The 20135-nt window shown below is 32.8% G+C and overlaps 2 protein-coding genes and 1 long non-coding RNA gene across 8 annotated transcripts; 1 reads left to right on the top strand and 2 right to left on the bottom strand.

The window, feature by feature from the left end:
• The first annotated feature begins 160 nt into the window (after positions 1 to 160).
• Positions 161 to 9273, top strand: LOC107220070 (REST corepressor). Of its 4 annotated transcripts, none has more exons than XM_046743289.1 (10): positions 161 to 402; positions 1393 to 1455; positions 1733 to 1807; positions 3183 to 3397; positions 3675 to 3857; positions 5438 to 5548; positions 7023 to 7111; positions 7582 to 7756; positions 8540 to 8854; positions 8947 to 9273. In XM_046743289.1, exons 1-10 carry the CDS (start codon positions 300 to 302, stop codon positions 9034 to 9036), a joined length of 1419 nt encoding a protein of 472 aa, XP_046599245.1. In that variant the 5' UTR covers positions 161 to 299; the 3' UTR covers positions 9037 to 9273. The 4 variants fall into 4 exon arrangements, with proteins under 4 accessions (XP_046599245.1, XP_015513981.1, XP_046599244.1 ...); XM_015658495.2 differs by having other exon boundaries at positions 1387 to 1455; XM_046743288.1 differs by lacking the exon at positions 161 to 402 and adding an exon at positions 729 to 867 and having other exon boundaries at positions 1387 to 1455.
• LOC124295071 lies at positions 7222 to 7997 on the bottom strand. Its single transcript, XR_006904962.1, has 3 exons — positions 7927 to 7997; positions 7547 to 7744; positions 7222 to 7434 (listed from the first exon to the last, which is right to left on the bottom strand). It is a non-coding gene; the product is annotated as an uncharacterized LOC124295071 (long non-coding RNA).
• Positions 9274 to 10536: 1263 nt separating the features above from the next.
• Positions 10537 to 19974, bottom strand: LOC107220045. Of its 3 annotated transcripts, XM_046743286.1 has the most exons (12): positions 18013 to 18060; positions 17709 to 17770; positions 17224 to 17255; positions 16930 to 17018; positions 15748 to 16418; positions 15523 to 15636; positions 14683 to 15463; positions 14193 to 14619; positions 13905 to 14044; positions 13672 to 13823; positions 13172 to 13594; positions 10537 to 12632 (listed from the first exon to the last, which is right to left on the bottom strand). In XM_046743286.1, the coding sequence occupies exons 4-12, from the start codon at positions 16996 to 16998 to the stop codon at positions 10604 to 10606; spliced, it is 4806 nt and encodes a 1601-aa protein (XP_046599242.1). In that variant the 5' UTR covers positions 16999 to 17018; positions 17224 to 17255; positions 17709 to 17770; positions 18013 to 18060; the 3' UTR covers positions 10537 to 10603. The 3 variants fall into 3 exon arrangements, with proteins under 3 accessions (XP_046599242.1, XP_046599240.1, XP_046599241.1); XM_046743284.1 differs by having other exon boundaries at positions 15523 to 16418; XM_046743285.1 differs by lacking the exons at positions 17709 to 17770; positions 18013 to 18060 and adding an exon at positions 19885 to 19974 and having other exon boundaries at positions 15523 to 16418.
• Positions 19975 to 20135: the final 161 nt, after the last annotated feature.

Below are 20135 nucleotides of genomic sequence, written 5' to 3'. Positions count from 1 at the left end.
CTAAATAATAAAATAATGACAGCAGTCAATGTTGATAAAACTTATTCAATTCTCGTGGAATTGAAAGTAAAAAATTGTTACTATCGTAATTAATTAACCACCGGCCAATAGGAATCGAGATACCTGCGGCCATTTTACTTTCCCTACGGTCGTACGGAGCGTAAAGCAACGAATCGCCAGGGATCGTCGTATGCTCATCAAGCTGCGATTTTCATCCTGAGATCCCATCGCGTTTTTGTAGATTATTGCACCTCGCAAGTTAACAAGTACTGTGTTCATCAATTATCTAATAACCGAATATGGTTTTGGCTGAAAGAAACACGGACAATGTTCGAAATGGGCGAAGATCTCGAGGTCCCAGCCCCAATGGGCAGACGGAGTCGTCCAGCGAGGAGGACGGAGGTACGGAATATGCGTCAACTGATTACTTTTATTTATAACAACAATTATAAAATGATTATAAAATAAGTGTTTAACAGCTTAAGCTTGTGTAAATAGTTATAGAGTCCGTCGTCTATCCACTATCGATCGATAACGAAAATTCGTTCTCGGATCTTCAAACAGCGCGCCCTGCCTTTTTAATAATACAATCGTGAATAGTCTGGTACATACTACTAATCGAAACAATTATTTTAATACATTAAGTTCATATAGAAATTCACATGAATCTTGGTCCGATGCTGGGCAGTACTAGCGAGACAGGAAAAAAATGCAATTGTATATATATGTATATTAACGATCAGATGCCCTTAACGCTTTATTCTATATTCATCAGATCGTCGCGTTCTTATCTCATTTACTTAATCGATTTTCACGATTCACCAAAGCAATATTGGGCTAAGAAAAGTTTTGTTGAAAGAAAGAAGCGTAAATACAGTTGATTAAATTTTACGTATAAAACTTAAATCTGTAAATTGGATTTTGTTCGAAAATAATATTGCAGCCATCTGTTGGTTATTGTTTAAACTATCATGTGGGGGATTGAATGAAACAAATTTTTTCGCATTTCGTATTCGAAATTCTTTTCATATTAAAGATTTTCGAACCCTCGATTATTGTTTATTGCATATTTATCAGATCTGCAAACCTTTCTTCCTCCGCAAGGATAGAGGCACTTCAGTAATTTTGTTTTGACTCAAAACTTGACCGTATGCTTCGTACCTCACAGTGATAAAAAGTAAACTCTAGCGTCTCGCAGTAATTAATTTGATTACATGAATATTTATTCAATGTCATATGCACTTGTGTTTTTTTCTTACATTGGATTATTTTAATTCCCTTCTGTTAGTGGATAAAAAGTGGTGTTCCGACTAATATACACTACAGTTTACTTTTCCAGTATGAAAAATGTTGAGCGCGTGAATAATTTTTATTAAATTTTTCAAGTTCCAGCAGAGAAAATACGCGTCGGACGTGACTATCAAGTTATTGTTCCAGAATTTATTCCTCTCAATGGTAAGTAGTTCCTTATTTCCTCATACTTACATCAATTTACGCCTATTCAGTTGAGCAAAATCAACATCCCACAGGTTTTCAGTCATCTTATATCTCTCATTCTCGAAACATATATAGAATTTTAATAGACACTTGGGAGGAGTGTGGAAATAATGTCATAATAATGTAGATATTAAGTAAACTATAGCAGATGGCGCCTAGTTTTTATTAGTATTTTTGCTAAACAAATTGAGATATACTTCTATTGTTTGAACTAATAAAGGCCTTTTATTTTCAGAACGACGTTTGGACCAATGCCCGGATAGAGCACTACTTGTTTGGTCTCCAACAACTGATATACCTGATCAAAAATGTAAATCATCCTCTAATAATTGGTTATGAGATTCTGACGAAATTTTACCATCGAAATGAGCTGTTGCAATACTTATACAACCAATGAATTCTCAATGAATAATAGCACTTTATCAGATTAAGAGGATGCTATTGTCATTCTTTACTCAGGGTGGTGACAGACCAGGAAAACTGAGAAAAATGGAAATAGTCAGGGAATTTAGTTTATTGGGAAAATTCAGGGAATTATGATAGTCCACCTCGAAAAACGTATTTTTTTTTATTAATTCCTTTCAAATTTGAACCATGCTTCTTTTGGTCTTAAAAGCTGCCCAACATTACCTAAGTTTTGTGGAAAATGGTCAGGGAATTCTGTATTTTTTGACAGGAAAAGTCAGGGGCTTTTATTTTAGCAAAAATTGTTTTTTGCTAAGCCACCCTTTTATTAACAGAGTAAAATTTCTTTGTTTTTGACCATCAATGAACCTTACACATCATTGATTTGAAGATGTCACAGTCAGTGTAATTCTACATTCAATGCCGAACAAAAATATGCAAAAATATTTTTATTTCGTGCTAAAATAAGGCCAGAAAATGTATTTTTACAATAAGTGGTAATTCAATCACAGAATTAAAGAGTAACCGCAAAAACCCCCCTTTTTTCGCCCCTTTTTGCGTAGTGTGTAGCAAGAACGGGGAAGGTCGTACAGAGGTCTCCTTAACATACATACACTAAAACATACTTCACCCCCAAAATAGGGGTAAGTCGCGCAAAATCGAAAAAAATCGAAATATGCTCACCTACATTTTCGATGACGATTAATTTAAGCCCACGGAGACCTCTGTACGACCTTCCCCGTGCTTGCTACGTGATATAAAACTTTTTTGGGTATTCATAATCGGCCTTTCATGTAGAAGTGATGGGTAGGCTTTGATAATAGTAAAAATAAGTGCCATTAATGCAGTATATAACTATAGTGTCCTCTTAAAGTTTATTAGTAAGCTCGAAAGCCAGGAAAAAATGTTTTAATACTGGCAACACGGGGAATGTTTATTAAAAACCTAAAACTATATGATCCTTCAACAGGGTGATGTGAAAGCTTATGGATCAACAGGAACTTGCAATATTATGGACTGAAAATCCTTAGAGAATTTTTTATAACATAATACAATGGCTCAAGCTAGAAGAATTTTATTTCTTTGTTTCTAAAAAAATGCATTGCTTTCAGTTAACAGACCAGATTTCAAAAATCCTTTCTTGTATACTTATTTAATATAATTATGCATTAAAAATGAGTGAATGTCAGCTCTGATACAGTAAATTGCGAAGGTATTCGTCACATTTTAAAAAATAGTAATAGTCAACATGAATTCATGAATTGATATTTTATTCACAGTGGATGAATACATTATATTAGCAAAAGAAAAATATGGGTACAATGGAGAACAGGCTTTAGGAATGCTTTTTTGGCATAAACACAATTTGGAGCGAGCTGTTTTGGACTTGGCAAATTTCACACCATTCCCTGACGAATGGACCGTCGAAGATAAAGTTTTGTTTGAACAAGCCTTTCAATTTCATGGAAAAAGTTTTCATCGTATTCGTCAAATGGTATGTACACATTATAATTGAGTTACGATAATATATATTCAATTTTGCTTCTAGTAAAATTTGTGCTAGTGACGCATTCACATTATATTGTTCAAACAAGTTTCAATAAATATCGATTTTAGCTCTGTTTTGAACCAAGGCAATGTGAATTTAAAGAATACATCAGGTGAAGCAGTTTTAATAATTGACTTTCTGCTGTTTCACTTGTTAATTATTCATCAATGATTTATACTCAGTGTAATGCCTCATATATCTGTTTACAACTTGGTCTTATTAGCTTCCAGACAAATCAATCGCAAGCCTCGTGAAGTATTACTACAGTTGGAAGAAAACGAGAACTAGAACGTCGTTGATGGATAGACAAGCGCGAAAATTAAATAGTGGAGGAAAAGAAGGCGAAAACGGCAGCGAAAATGGAAGTGAACTGGGTTCCAATACCGATAGTGAGTCAGAGGATAAAGTAAGTTGCCTCCCTTTTAATTATACCATCGATCCAAGTATCTAATGCATGTGTGACAAGTGTTCGATTCTAATTTGTTATTCTGTTATCAGTATCCATTGAATGATACTGCCTAGGCAATATTGAAATTTTTTAAATCTCATATTACGTGTTATTGTTTGTACCCCTTTGTTTTAAAAAAAAAAAATTGATTATTAGAAATAGTGTTTGATCATTTTTTTTTTTCATATGCGTTCGACTTACAATGAACATCTGAAATATCGTACAAAACTCTGCATTTAACTGAACACAGGTCTATGGAATGTTACTTAAAGAAAATGACCTTTTGGCCAATTATCGTCACTCTCATTGAAAATATCTCAATTTTGAATGTAAATATTGATGCAGCATTTCGGAACTAAGAGCAATCTTACTTTGCAATAGCTTGCTTGATCTATTAACGCATGTTTGTAACTTTTTGTGTGAATTTTAATATTGGGAGCTTCCTTCAAGAGAAATTTATTGCCTATTGATATAGTCAAATGATTGCAATAGCGAAGATGTAAACATCCATATACATCACGACCTGTTGGCATTTCATTTGCTGCAGGGTTCATATTATTGTTCTATTGATGGAACGGATCAGGTTTATTGATATGAAGTGGTGTTTTTTATTTGATTTACTTGAGAACTCCAAACTACTATCTAGTCCTACAAAACATTCTGATTTTTTTGGAGTAATTTACTGTAATAATGTTTTCACGCATATACATACAGTGGGCTATAGTCTCATGTGATAAGTTTATACATAACTATGGTTTTATCTATGGTCAAATTTCGATGCGCTATATATGTATCTTGACTTTTTCCGCAACCTTATCTCTTCTATCATACATTTTTTTTTCATCTCTATTGCATTTTAAATGAGTTCGAAAATGGTTACTGGATCACTATACTAACTTATATTTTAATGATAATAAAAATGTATCCACCACACGATAACATTTTAAAAATATAATATAGAGAAATGAATGAGGTAGAAGAGGAAACTGAACAAACTAAATATAATTATCCAATTTAGAAAGTAACAATTGCGAAAAGATGGTTTCAACTTGAATAATAGGTCATTGTGTATTACTATTTTGAAAATTGAGCAAAAGTCATCTTCAGTACATGGAATGCAATGTAGTTATTGGTTTTTGCATGGAACTATCAATCATCTGTTGATAAATTCTGTTCAATCAATGAAAATCAATCTAGTTCATTATTGTATCGGTCTTGAAATTGGCTAAAAAAAATTGCCATTATAGAGATACCGTGACATCAGAAATAATAGTATTTGTGGACTTGAAAAAATTCATATTAACGAGACATAAAGTTTGACACTGTGTTATTTGATACATTTTTTGCCATAAATCCAATCCTCACTTCGCGTATCCCATATGATTTGTTGTGAAATGTCATTTTAAACTTGATACAAGACATGTTGTATTTTACGTTTGTCGTACTTCCTTTAAAAATGAGAATTTAGGCCATCTTTTCGTTGCATAAGGATTACGTTAAAGCTAGGCTATAGTGTGAACGAATGTGGAACGTTCTAGAAGTGGACGATCCACCGCGGAATACGTCGTGGAAAAAACCAAGCTGTGCAGGGGAGCCAAGGCGGTGATGCCAAGGCCTCGTCCGACTCGGAAAACATGCCTCAGGTTCAGGTACCCAACCTAGCCTTACCCCACTTGAGTAGGCTAGTTCGCTTCGTATATTCCACAGTAGTACTGCCAAAAACTTTACACCTACCCAATTTTACATATTGATCCTACAGTTTGCACTTCGTCAAGTATGAACCCCGTCTAAAGATCGCGAGTAAACGAGAACCCTTTTTAGCTTGCTTGAAATCACAGGCTTGATTTTTATTATTTTCAAACTTGGAACAGACAGATCATATTCCCAGCAAATAAATATATCAGATTTTGCCACAATTACGAGCATACCTACAAAAAAATGAATTCTTATATCAGACAGATGACTAGTCATGTAGAAGGTCACGAACTTTTTACTTTTTCTGGACTCGTAGGAGGACTCTAAAAAAATTTATACGTTCTTCTGCCAAAACCCTGTAGTTTCCACAAAATATTCAACTCTATGAACGCAATAAAAAAAAGTTGCATCTGTTACAAAATTCATTTCATGAAATATTCAACAGACAACGTTTTACTAAGTATAGTCATTAACCTTTTAACAGTGGGGAAATGTAAGGTAAAATTAGACGTGAATTTTAGAACTAAATTCAATGAATTTTCAATGTACAGTCCCTAATCGTACTGCTGGTCGATATATCGATCAGCCGCCCTTATAAGGTAAAGTCCAATGCAAAAAATTTGGCGTGAAGTTTTCAGTGTATTTTCTTACGTGATTTGATTTTCACACTATTTATCCTATATTCACTGCATAAAATTTCCCCTAAAAACATCAAATATTATGTTTCCCCTGGTTGGTTCATATATCGACCACTCCTGCCGTTAAAAGGTTCACAAGACTTTGGTAATACAAAAATAAATTTGTTTTTGTTTCAAATATCTTCATCTATAGTAATTAAATTACAGCAGTCATTTGAGTGAAAAAGATTGAAACCTCGTAATTGATCATCTCCATATATATAGGAAATATGTACATACATGATTATCTCTAGCTGAAGGGCGTCAAATTTTAAAAGCACAGAATTTTGTATTAATTAATGAGCATATTGAGATAAAATATCGCTCTCATTCATTACTAGGTATGCTGATAATTGTTAGAAAATCTCATATTATTTCATAAGAGACGAACCAGTAATTTTCCAAATATACGGCTTTAAAAATTAACACAATTACAATCATTGAATCTTCATTCTCTCCACAGTCTCAGTATATTAGATGGAAAGAGATATGAGTGTAATTTAGTGATTCTATTTTAAATATCTGACATTGTTTGATATTGCCTAACACTGCGATGCAGTGATATTTCCTTGTAACGTAAGCATTATTATGCCAATAAAAACTTGCATTTATAATCTGAAATTTTCGTATCGGTTCAAATTTTCTCTCACAAACATTTGTTTGTACAGTTTGATTATCGAATGCAATTTTCGAAATTTTATGATGGGAATCTGTTCCAAATTTGTTTTAAAAGGGTTATTGTATTTTGTAGGGGGCGTGTAGCAACTGCGGTGTCGCTTGTCATAGCGTTCGTACAACGCCCAAGGGACATGCGTGTCATAGCTGCTATCTGCACTGGAGGTCAGTGAACTAAAACGTCAAATAATTTTAAAAAATATGAATGAAACGTCATTTCGCTATGTATCGCGAATAGTTTATTTTTATTTTTATTCTTGTACATATCAAATCAAAATCAATCTGGATAGCACCGTTATTCATCGTAGTTAGCTGAATATACATTGTAATCCACGTCGAAGCCATACAATCCAAATGAAAATTGAAACGACATTAGCAGTATCACTCATTTTTGAAGCCTCATTCCATTTCTCACATCCATTTTCCAAGTATCATGTCATTCTGAACTTTACTACCCATTCTGTGCCCTGTAACCTCATGCTGAGCAACTTAAGGCAGAAAACGGATAGAAACTTTATAAATATTTCAATTCCAAAGTGATGGAGAGGCAATAGGGGAAAAAATATGATTCTATGGTCATAAAGCTGAATGGAATCTTACTCGGGATACAATAGTTACATTTATCCATCGTCTAGGCGTACTGGAGTTGCCAGGCCCCTGAGCTCTGTGCCAGGTCGTTCGAACAAAAGAAAACCACCACGAGGATTGGTCGTCAATCATGACGATCTAGCAGCATTAGCTGGCCAACCGAACCAGGCAAACAACAGTCTGCAAGCCATTGACACCGAAATTGTTAGCCTGAAACGCCAAGTACGTTATGAATAAAATTTAAAAAAGAGGAATAACATAGCAAGACAACAAAACCAAAGCCTCATCGTGTGGATACATTTTTATAAGCTTTTAAATTGACTACAATTCTATAGTTACTTTTAACCTTTTATTTTCTTATACCCCCCGAGCATTATACCTATATCATTTACCCATATGCATATTGCATTGAAGTTTTGAATGATATGTGATTTTCTCCAAGATAGTAACAAACCAATCATAACTATTGCTCGTTGCATGTTTTCATAACGAATATTTTTCATTGACAAGTATTTTTATGTTCTTGCATACCAACTGATGTACTTATACTACATTAATTGCAAAGTTTGACACAGATATTATAAAAACTTTTAAATCTGTAGTAAACCTGTTTGTGATGTAAATAGTCCATTAATATGCTATTTCGTTAATAACTACTTACTTATACATTTATTGTACTGCACAGAATAGACTCTCAATTGGTTATTTCGAATGCTTTAGTGATTTTATTCTATATTTTCAGTGCCTGTAAACACCAAGTAGTCCTCCGTCATACAGATATCTATATTGCTATTCAAAATATATTGGTGAACTATGAATTACAGTACATACTTCGTGTTTATCTGATTACGCAAACGCATTCCTAAAAAAAGCCTTCAAGCCTACTCGTATTTAACCTTTGATATTGTACATATGCACAAACGTACTCACTATTAAATTCTGATCTTCAGTGTTTAACATTTGAATAATAAAATATTTGAAACTGATTCTCTGTTTTTCTGATAGATACAATCGAACAAACAGCAAGTAAGTGGTCTAAAACGGAAGACAACCGACGGCATTGACGATTTACGACCACCAGAGGTTTCCAGTCGTATTAATGCACGATGGACAAATGACGAATTATTACTAGCTGTTCAAGGAGTTAGGAAATATGGAAAAGACTTTTCTGCTATCGCCGACGTGATTGGCACTAAGACAGAAGCCCACCTAAGATCATTCTTTGTTAATTATCGACGAAGATATAATTTGGACGCAGTCCTAAAAGAATATGAGGCTGAAAACGGACCCATCTTAATCGATGATGAAAAAGATGAAAAGGTTTGTGATAAAAATATTTCTCTGTATTTTTATATCTGTACCTCGTACTTGGCATGTGAATGTTGATGATATGTTTATTATTCAATTTTCAGATGGAGGTCGATCAAGTACAGAATAGTGAAAATGCGGAGACGTCTCAAAAAGCAAAAGCGTCTGTCGCGCCAGGACAAACGACTAAATAGCAGATGAGCACTGACAAAAATAACAAATTATTACATTAAACTCAAACTTGATGCAACATAATTATGTCATATTTAAAAAATTAGTTAAAATTATAATCACTTGATCACTTGATAGCCACAGGACTGTCATTGTTTTCTGACAGTTTAGTTACTACCATTATCAAGATATTTGTATATGTATAAGAAGGCCAATTGTAATATAAAAATAAAATGGTCACATTCTTCAATTTGTAAAGATTTTTTTTTTTTTTTTTTTTTAGTCGAAGTATCGAAACAAAAAAGGGAGTAACAGAGAAAAATTTAATGAGATAATGGTATTTTAGCTGTTCTGTCTGAATATGAAACGAAAATAATCAACCTATGACAGTCAGGTATACAAAATTTCTTATGACTCATTTCATTTAATTTTAGATAAAATCATTATAAAGTTGAATCACTTTTACCTAGAAAATTCTGGAATCACGATATCATTTAGAACTAATTCGTATGAGTAGGTTAGGCTGTATTGATCGAGCCAATATATAAAAATAGGTATATGTAATCATGATATAGTTTTGCAGAGTAATCGGCATTATGTAGTAGACTTTTTTTCTTTTATATAAGATGTTAAATTTTAAAGGTCAGATGCCCCTTAAGCTGCATTTACGGGTATGGTGTACGAAATATAGTTTGAATAAAAAATTTCGTAGTCACGGTCTTTAAACCTTCTGTAGTTAGATTCTGAATAAGACTTGGCTTTTGGGATAGAGCCGCATTTAGAAACGGTTTGTTGCAGTCGTTTTATAAATATTTCATAACACAAAGGAACTTTGGTAATCTGCACGTTTCTGCTACTTTTTCCCTGTCATTTTTACTTGGCCTACTCTGCGAATTACTCTGTACAACTATATAAACACAGCAATTTTTAACTTTAGGACTTGACGTCAAGTCACTTTAGTTTAGAATGATTGTTGAGATAAGCAAAAAATGATATCTACAATAATTATGTATCATGAAGTCTGTATTTCGTAATCTATATGCTAGTTACAATATTTCTTATTTGCAGAGCATACTGAATGTGCAAAATGCATCGTTGTGTAAAAAAAAGCATTTTATTTATAATAAATGATAAGTCAGGAAATCTTAACATTGTGCATTTATACAAGTTTCATGTGAGTTACTTCTTCATGATCATGATAAGAACATTTCAAACTACTCTCTAAACAGATTACTAACTTACCATTTGCTTTTCATAGCCGTTTTTTGGCGAAGCATTAAATATTGATTTTATTACAAAGACTGTTAATAAAAATGCAAATAAAAAATTCAATCAACTCCGTTAACATTCTTAGTCAGTTTGTACAGTTTAATTTGCATCGATCCTGCTTTTATATTCAGGATACAATAAACCTATTTTATAGATACTTATAACTTTCGTGGCATTCAAATTTTTTAAGCTATTATTCTTCTGAGTCGATAAATTGTTACGAATACAGTGTATAATTTTTATTATTGACATTGTTTCTTTATTTTTTTTTTTTTGACATTTATTTACAATTTGCCGTTTCTCATTCATTGTTGGGAAATTTCAGCTCTTCACTGATTCTATAATTGAATTGCATGATTTAAGAACAAGGTTTCTTTTAGTTATCATGCAATCACTGTAATTAAGATCCAGAATAGTTTTCAGATCAGAATATTCTGGACTACCCTCACTTTGAATATCATTTTTGGCCCGTATTACATTAAAAGAGTCTGTTATAATAATATTTTCACCTATATGTAAATTATCTACAGATTGGTTCTTCTGTATATGTGAAATACTAAAATGTATGATATTTAAAAGTTTAGTTTCCTCTGCAGACGTTGCGTGATCTTCATGATCAAATGGACTTTCAACTAACACTTTGAAATCTTTTGGACAGTTTATGAATGTCAAGCAATCTAAAAAAAAATCGACTACCTCCATTATCGAAAAAGTAGCATGTCTGGTTTTATTCATAATAATCTCATCTAAAATTTTATAATACAGAGTCTCACTAAATGGAGGTATGCTCTGAGCAGCAAAATTACTATCAAAGAAATTTACAAAGCTAGATCTGGCTAATTCCCTTATGTCTGATATTTCATCCTTCAACAAATTTAAATACAGCCTTAGGATTTTTAATTTATTGCTATTTTCAATTCTTGAAAAATGCAACAACAAACACGATGTACAATCAATTGCTATTTTACGGAGATTTTCATCACTGTCAACAGATTTGGCGAAGCAGTAAAGTTCCAAATCATTAATTGCGACACTGTCGAAGTCGAGTGTATTAATTAGAATATGACAAAATAATTCCAGCTTCCAATATTTTCTATCTTCTTTGATCTTCTGCTTTAATTGATGCACCTTTCTCTTGATTTCGTAATTATGTAATGAGAGCTGTGAAAAACATAGCACTGCTGATTTATCTCCAATTCCGACTGGGGTGGTAGAGAAAATTGCAGAATTTCTAATAGATTCGCTTAAGTAACGAATCATTGCATCTAACAGAGCCTCGTTACAATCAGGAAACACTTGCAGAATATTATTCAGAACGATATCTTGAACGGGTACGTCGTATTTCAAGTTGTCCAAAAGAGTCACGCTCTGATCAGTGCACTGAGATTTGAGAATTTTAACTAATTTTTCATGGTCGATGTTACGAGTACGATTCACATGTTGTACATAGAGTCGAGTTGATGTGGCAATAAATTCACTAAATCCTGGTTTATTGCTTTCTGATTTTAAAACAGGATCTACATCTTGTCCAATTTCATTGAATAAAAAAATGTCATCGTAACTTTCTAAATTTTCAAATGCCACTAAAGACATTGCTTCAACGACATAGCATAAGTTTATTTTCATTTTACCATAGTACAGATCATTCCAGGATTTCTTTATTGCAGAAATTCGTGACAAACTCTTTGCTGCATTTTTTGATACTGTATGTTCAGACAAAGTGTTTTGCGAATGTTGAATTGAGAGATAATCAGCTGGACAATTTATCTTGGATTGTAGAGAATGCTGCGGTCGATAATAAGTATCAGGCTTGTTAGTACTACAGTGTGGATTAACACTTTTGCTTTCCATCTGCAATTTGTCGCTCACGTATTTTATTGCATACATGTAGCCATGAAGATCATTTGGATGATGAATGTTTTGTACAACCTGTTTCAACTTAAGGCATTCCCAACTTATCTCAGGTAATGTAACTAGTGCGGCATAAGCTTTAGCTGCTAAGATTCTTACATTAGCAATCGGACTACGGAACAGTAATTTCAGATTCTGCTTCACACTAGAAATGTACGTTTTTGATGAATAATCTACCAAGTCAGATCCACCCACAGACATTCTAGATAAAAGAATTATGCTCGGTATAGTTGCTGAATGACTCTTCAATGTATTGTCCAAATTATTGTCCCAGGAAGCAGCATTTTTCAACTCCGATAGTACATGATTTGCCAACTCTGGATAGTGGGTGATAAAATGATCCACTGAGTAACCATTTCCAAAGTCTAACGTTTGACTCCCATTACACGGGCCAGATATCCTCGGAACTATTGCGCCAAATAATTGAAGACTGGCATTCCTGAATAGAAAAAATAGATTAAATACTTGTTGGAAATTCAATAACGTGATTTTCGTACTTGTAAATGACCTACACGTGTACTCCACAATACGTGTTTTATCTTCAGTAGGATGAAATCATTATGGAGGGACTCTAATAACATGTTTATTCTTCTAAGTAGCTGAGTAAAATCGTATCGAGTTATTGTTCAAAATGTTATTCTGATCAAGGATAAAAATATTCAGATTTTTATATGAATAATTGTTAGAGTAGTGCTAGTTTTGAAACGATGCAATTCTTCTCCTATTCATTGCATGATCAGAATCTGAATATTTATCACTATAATCATTGGAGTATTTCCAACATTTGCTGGATTGGGATTGTCAATAGAATTTTTTTTTTAGAGAAGTTGAAACGAAGCTTGGAATCTCCTCTTAAGGGATGAAAATTTGAGTCATAAAACATTACAGTGAAAATAAGTGACTAAAAATGTAAATACTGATCTGCTCTTTCCTGATGACCATACTCTACTTAATTTGTAATCGTAATAATTTGCTTACCGAACAGTCCATACTTGAGAATGAAGATTTTTGAAACATTCCATAGTGATTCTCTCCAAGTAGGGAACAATTTGAGCATGCAAATCGCTGTCGGAAACTAGTCTCTGAATGAAATGCAAGTGTTTTGCGCGTGGTAGGTCTTGATAAACCTCGTTTTTATCCTCCTTTGATGTAGTACAATTTGAGTTTCGTTGAAAATTTCCTGGAACCTCCTGTGTTCCCTCTAACAAATTTAGTAAACTTCTGATCGTAGTGTGTACCAATGGTTTACCATGCCTATTATCATTTGCCACAATTCGATGAAACATTATCGCTAAACCGGCGCTCCGTCTTGTTAAATTTGGATTATTCTTATGACCAGATATTAAATTAGTCAGCCATTCTTCTGGTAGATTACTGTATCCTTTGACGTTCACTAATTTTCTACAAACAATATTACTTTTTCTAGATGTACTGTAGACATAGACGTATAAAGTAAAAATATATTTTTATTGGCATACCTAGTTAAATGGCCGATTGCTACACCGGCAGCTTCGATGGCACCTTTATGACGACATTTCGTTAGTACCAAAGTAATCACACTTGCAGAACGTTCGACTGTCTTGTATGAGTACGTTAACATCCCAATTTCGGTAGCTAGTTCACACGATGCCTACAAATGAGTGTCAAAAATCAAACATACTTACATTCAAGAGTAAATAGGTAAAAACTAGACGCATAATGGCAGTACAACCTTCAGCGATATCCAAATGCAAGTAATAACCAATTGATGCGCTGGTGAAAGGATGGTATCATCATAGTCATCAGAAATTTCACTGTCTTTTACAGTTGTGTCAATTGCTAATCCCATTTCTGCGAAAGAAGACGAAAAATCTGCCAAATAAAGTTATCAATTAGTTAAGAATCTTTATTTACAACAGTGCTAATTGCAAAGCAACAATCCGATATGTAATCATAATATTTTTTTTAGATTAAGTCAGCAAACATTTCTGAACCTTCTCGTTTATGTATATACATTTACCATGGTTACTTGATTTTGAAGACAGTAACGATAGTAAAAAGTGCACAGCATCTTCCAAAAGTTCCAATAAGTTTTCCACAAACTCTGGGGTCATCAACTCTGTTTCTAAGTCATTTTGGAAGCCAACATTCAATATCGCCGTTAAAGTACCATGAAAAGGTGAATTTTGCATTGCAGCTCTTAGAATATCTCGTTTTATGTCAGCCAGTTGCTTATGAGCTTCGTGTAAAAGATATTCTGTGTATTTCGTGTGCATTGTTAACGACTTGTAAAATTCACAACGATCATGCGACATAGATTCTAATTTTATCGCAGTTATTTCATGAAACGGACGCCACTTTGAAAGTATTTTAATAAGCATTGATCCACTTTCAGTTTCATAGAACTTAGACGAGTTACACTTCATTATTGCTGTATCAAATATTATCTGTAAAAATATTGAGTTTTAGTACCTGAAGTCACGATTTTTTATGAAGTCAAAGGATACCACCTTTAACTCAGAATCATTTAAAGAACTCTTTTGGAAATGTTCTAAAATAATTTTGGCAGAAATTTCTTTAACATCAGTTGCAGGGTCCAATATCAGTTTAAGCAGCCACAACAGACTCATTTTATTTGTAAAGATCCATTCGCCGAACTTTTCCAATTGCTGTTTCATTTTGAACCCATTTCTCAGCTCATCTCTATGTCGAGGATCGTTGCTCAATTCATTGCTTATTTCTCTCTCGTTCATATAAAATAAAATTGTTTCGTATAACTTTATTCCCAACACTTTCCGTTGATAACACGAACCGATCTCAAAACAATCCAGAAAAAATCGGTGTAACCAATAAAAAATAGAAAATACTTCAACATTGTAATGTTGCTGAGTAGTACAAGATTTCAATAAGTTGAACAAAAAAATTTTAAAATATTTGATGATACCACGTCTCAAAAACGTTGAATTAGAATTGGCGTTATAGAACAAGAAATGCTTTATGACGAAGAAATGATTTTCCACATTCTCATTTTTAAAACAAATGAGCTTTTGGCAGTGTATTGCAAAGCTGTTCAATCTCAAGTATTCATCGCAATGATCGATTAAAGTGTGTACAGTTCCAGCTTCTTGTAGTTTACGTGTTTGAGAAAAAATTCTTTCCAGATGTGAGCGAAAGAGAATATTATGCGCGGTTTTGCTCAGATCCCACAGAAATGATAAGAGCGTAGGGTTCTTTTTAACTGTAGGCTCAAGCCATTGAGTACAAAGCCAATGAAGAGCTTGATCATTTTTTCTGAAAATTAGTTTCATATCAGTTATCAAAATTGAATAATGATTATTGACGAAACTTACTGTGACCCAGATTCCCATTGACGAACCATATGGCTGATGGGATATCCAAAAGCGTTTTTCCATTGCGTTTCACCAAGTTTAGTTGAGATTATGTTATACAGTTTAGTACCAGAACTGCGCAAATAATTTTTTGTCAAGCATGTAAACGTACATAAGATAAAATCTCCTTGGACCATTACGTTAACATTGTCCCATACATCGAATACCTCAGATAAAATGACATACTTAGTCTCATTTAGCCAAGATATATTATCAAGGCAATCTTTAAATAGAAACTGCAGGAATCCTTCGTACTTTTGGTTCATTATTCTTAAATATTGATTGAAGATTGAGGTAGAATTTTGTTTACTGACTTCTTTTATCGAGTTATTCCAATTGGAGAAGATGATGATTTCCAATTTTTTCTCAAAGATAAAATCATTCTTCTCCCAAAAATCAGTCTTTGATGTTCTCTGAAGCCATGCGTATAATACCTTGTAAGCAAGGTATGTATATTTTGTATATCGTGTACAATTTTTATATAACACTTCGAATGGTAATTTACATATCTCTCCAGCGTAAATCGACTTCCGATTGACTTGCAAGTATCCATGGGTAATTAGCAATTTGAACAAATCTATGTCTTGAATGTCATAATCTGTATTGAAGGAATGTAAGGGATTCTTGTCCAACTGCAAATAACTTTGCAAAACCCTTTTGAATTCATCAATATCATATTGCTCATAAAGCAGCACTAAAAACGCGTGAGGAATAAGTAAAATTTGCTCTTTGCCGTAGTCCCGATTGTTTGCCAAAATTTCCAATAATTCCATTAAAACTGGCTGCCACATGGCTTGTTTATCTGGTACCCTTTCTTTCAGCTTACAAATTGGAGTTGTTCCACAAGTTATCAATTTCTGTAAGAAAAAAATATCCGTGGGAAAGATGTCAAAATCTTTACATCAAATGAGGAAATTTCGTGTCCATAAATTTGCTTAAAAATTTATTTTTAACCCCGGTACATTTTATTTCTGGATACACGAAAGCTAATCTATTTTCATCACTAATTAGTACATGTAAGTATAATACAGCCAATAATGACACATCAAATGTATTATGTTTCGAAATAACTATTAACTTACAATTATCATTATGCTGTCACAAAAAAAAGAAAAGAAAATAAAAACATGAAATTAGTAGTGAAATGAACAAGCACTAATTCAATTTTTAACTTGAAACATTTATTTCAAAATCAACAATGAATCATGTTGCTTGCCATTCATCCGTCAATGTACCTAACTCTTCATGATATGAAAATGATAAACGATGCATTTATGTGATTTTTACATCAGAAAAAAAATTAGAAAAACGAATGATGTAATATAAATTCAATCCCACAGTTCATGATAGTATCGAACAAATACTAACTCTAAAAATTTGTAGACTTCCATCTTTTTTGCTTTCTTTCAATTCCATCAAAATTTTTTCCATATCCATGCCAAATTATACCACTGAATCTGAAATCAACATATCATTAAACGCTTGACTCGTTACTGCCATTATGTTTGTAAAAAAATGACTTTAAAATCTTTTCTGGACACAAATCACATTACAGCATTAACACACAGAAACATAAGTGATTTAAACGTTAATAATTCGGATGCATGACGCGACCGAAAATATAATAAATAAATATATATGATAATATTTTCGCAGACTTACTTGGATACCCCTTTTGAGCTGAATTCGGAATCCTGCAAAAAAGGGAAGTAGCTTGTAAGTATATCATCCCTCAACAAACTGGTTTGCAGTATGGCTACTCTGTACAAGCTGTAATTAACTGTACCTGTTAGAACTATACTTTAATTAGTTGTACCACCATCATTGTATGGAAAAAAAAACAAGAAAAAATAAGATGTTAACCGATAATTCGCCTTAATGTAAGAAAATAAAATACTTGAAATAAATATATTTGAGTAAGCATAATTATAATCATCACAAAATATGCTTGAAAAAAAAAAATAAGTCCAATACTTGAATACAGATTAAATTCTCCACAACAGTTAGAGTTCATTTTGAAACCAACTTTTTATTAACATTGTTAAATAGCATCGACTATATACAATACTTTGAATCAATATTAGTGTACGTTAACAACTAAGTAAAATTATTTAGCTTTCTCTGAATCCGGCGTTGTAGGGACGTACCCCTCATTTTCGATCTGCTCCTTGAATTTAAGGTAATTTCGTTTACGATCAAAATGTTTCACCTGAAATCAATAAAAAAATTAGTAGTATAACTAAGGCATATACAGTATACACCTAATAGTTTATATTAATTAGATATAACTTTGCATTCCAATTAGAATCAGATCACCTCAGATGTTAACTGATATTTTAGAGAAAATTAGGATCAAACGACGCAAGGTGACAAACACAGACCATACACTTGGCCTTTAATTCAAATTCATAGAAATGATTCGAAACGAATATTCAAGTTTTAATAACACACCCATTGAGCAGGGCAGAATTTCTCGTATTGTTCTCGGAATTTTTTGCATTCTGAGTCAGATTTCGAGTTATCTAGACACTGCCAGTACTCATCCCGATATCCCCAACAAGTCAGGCGGTCCTCTTTGTTTGGAAAAGACATTCTGAAATGTAACACGGTATTAATATCATGTAAACTCAAGAAACCAGCTTACAGTATGCAACCAGCATGGATAAAGATGATTAGTGTTATATGATTACGTACTAACGGAAATTACAGTCCTCATGCTCTGGGCTAGGCTAAGAAAATTTTGATTATTTCAAGTAGCGAATACCTACTTTCTAATTGATAAATACAGTTTTAGAAAGGGTTTTATAGTATGTATAAACCAATTTTGGCATGTATTTGAAAAGTTGCAAACTAAACCAACTGTGACATATAATATAGATTTTAGGATATTAAACGATGTTAAGTAATGATAATTTTGTAAATTAATTTCACATTTGCAAATATAATTACTTACCTATGCTATGAAAAAATACAAAAACTATTTCACAACCACTTGAATTCTAAGTGAATCTGAATGAAAAACACATAATTGAAATAAATGTGATATTAGATAGGAAACAAAATTGGAAATTACAAGTGGTATTGGTAAAAATTTGCACAATATTGAACAACTTTCTTTCTTCTGCGTTTATTAGACTAGTTCAGACGAACAGTAAGTCTAGACTAACTTTAAAACTTTATTTATATATTTGGAAGGTTGTATGAAAAGCATACAACATGTTTGATACAAAATCAACTCATGTTGTTCGAATTTGAACGAATGAAAAGCTCTTCCGACGCCTACACAACCTCGAGCTATTATTAGTCCAGAAAATTTTCAATCTATCAACGAAACAGCCTGCCTGCGATGTATGAATGAGTAAAAAAAGCTACTCCCATACACAGTGTGTATTCTGTAACTTTGTTCGTCACAATCCGAAATGACAAAGTGAAATTTGAGGCTGCTAAACAAAATACATACTCAAGCCAGGCCTTGATATTAGCTGAATATTGAATTATTTTGGTTATTGATAAAAATATTTTATTGACTCCTAAGGGACAGTAATATTAGATGACTTGGAGGAGAAAAAAAAATGTTACGTAGCAAGAAAATTTTTCTAATGCTGTTATTTCAGATTTTTCAATAATCACTACTTATTGTTGAAAGTTTAAAAAATTATACAAACCAATAACTAAAATAGTATTACATAGGTATGTACAATCTTGAGGTAAATGTGGTAACTTATAATAATATTTTGCTAAAAATTATACTGCAACAGTAACAAGTTATGCAAATATTGTTTAAATGCATCATTTTGTGACAGACGTTCGGATGTGAAACATGGAATTCATCTGAACATTAAAAGCTGGTTACCCAGAGACTATATTTACCGATTTCGAAAATAGAACGGTATTTGAAGAGGAGTTTAAAAAAATTTCGGTTACGCAAGACAAGCGAAATTCGCCGTGAATTGAGCTGAATTGTTGATATTCGTGATAGGTTAGGAAATTTTTCCATTTTGCGTTACTGGTGTCAGCATTTAAAACGTGTGAATACCAAATATGTGAAATACTACAGACCAATATTCTTTGAATACAGCAAGAGTTTACCATGACAGGCCAAAATAAAGAGATATCGATGAAACAAGCGACAAAAATTTGTTGACATTTATTTAGGTTATGTATACAAGACCATCACAGTTCGATGCCAAGAATAATTCGGTCAGAGCAGTACTGACATCTGAATTCAAGCTATTGTTAAAACATCATTTGTAACGATAATTTATTATTTTTACTGTCTTATTGTTCACAGTGTAAATGAAGATATTTCAAAACTTCACTTACCTATGCGTATTATATCTCGCAGGCTTTGTGTACAGACGACAAGAGTATTTGTCCAAAAGAGTGGGATTATTGTTTGTGAATGTAAATGGGATAACAATAGAGTGAAAAAATCCAGAAATTTTGTGAAAAATTTGAAATCAGAATATATTATTTAAAAATTTTTTTTTCACTTTCTAATAGTAGAAATAGCAGAAAAAAATCACATTTCTCCCCCTCCTTGCTCTTCGACCCTGAGCACGATTGGTGTTGCA

Source organism: Neodiprion lecontei, chromosome 6 (genome assembly GCF_021901455.1).
Source record: "Neodiprion lecontei isolate iyNeoLeco1 chromosome 6, iyNeoLeco1.1, whole genome shotgun sequence".
Taxonomy (NCBI): Eukaryota; Metazoa; Arthropoda; class Insecta; order Hymenoptera; family Diprionidae; genus Neodiprion; species Neodiprion lecontei.
The sequence above is the reverse complement of the archived record's forward strand: the minus strand, read 5'-3'. Positions and strand labels throughout refer to the sequence as shown.

Excerpts from the sequence above, each read along its gene's own strand:
- LOC107220070 (XM_046743288.1), top strand. The coding sequence starts at position 744 with ATGCCCTTAACGCTTTATTCTATATTCATCAGATCGTCGCGTTCTTAT. Across the intron at positions 1,456-1,732 it reads AGAATTTATTCCTCTCAATG|AACGACGTTTGGACCAATGC; the intron begins GTAAGTAGTTCC and ends TTTTATTTTCAG. Across the intron at positions 1,808-3,182 it reads TGATATACCTGATCAAAAAT|TGGATGAATACATTATATTA; the intron begins GTAAATCATCCT and ends TTTTATTCACAG.
- LOC107220045 (XM_046743285.1), bottom strand. The coding sequence starts at position 16,998 with ATGGATATGGAAAAAATTTTGATGGAATTGAAAGAAAGCAAAAAAGAT. Across the intron at positions 14,620-14,682 it reads TAAATGATTCTGAGTTAAAG|ATAATATTTGATACAGCAAT; the intron begins GTGGTATCCTTT and ends ATATTTTTACAG. Across the intron at positions 13,824-13,904 it reads GCATTTGGATATCGCTGAAG|GCATCGTGTGAACTAGCTAC; the intron begins GTTGTACTGCCA and ends ACTCATTTGTAG.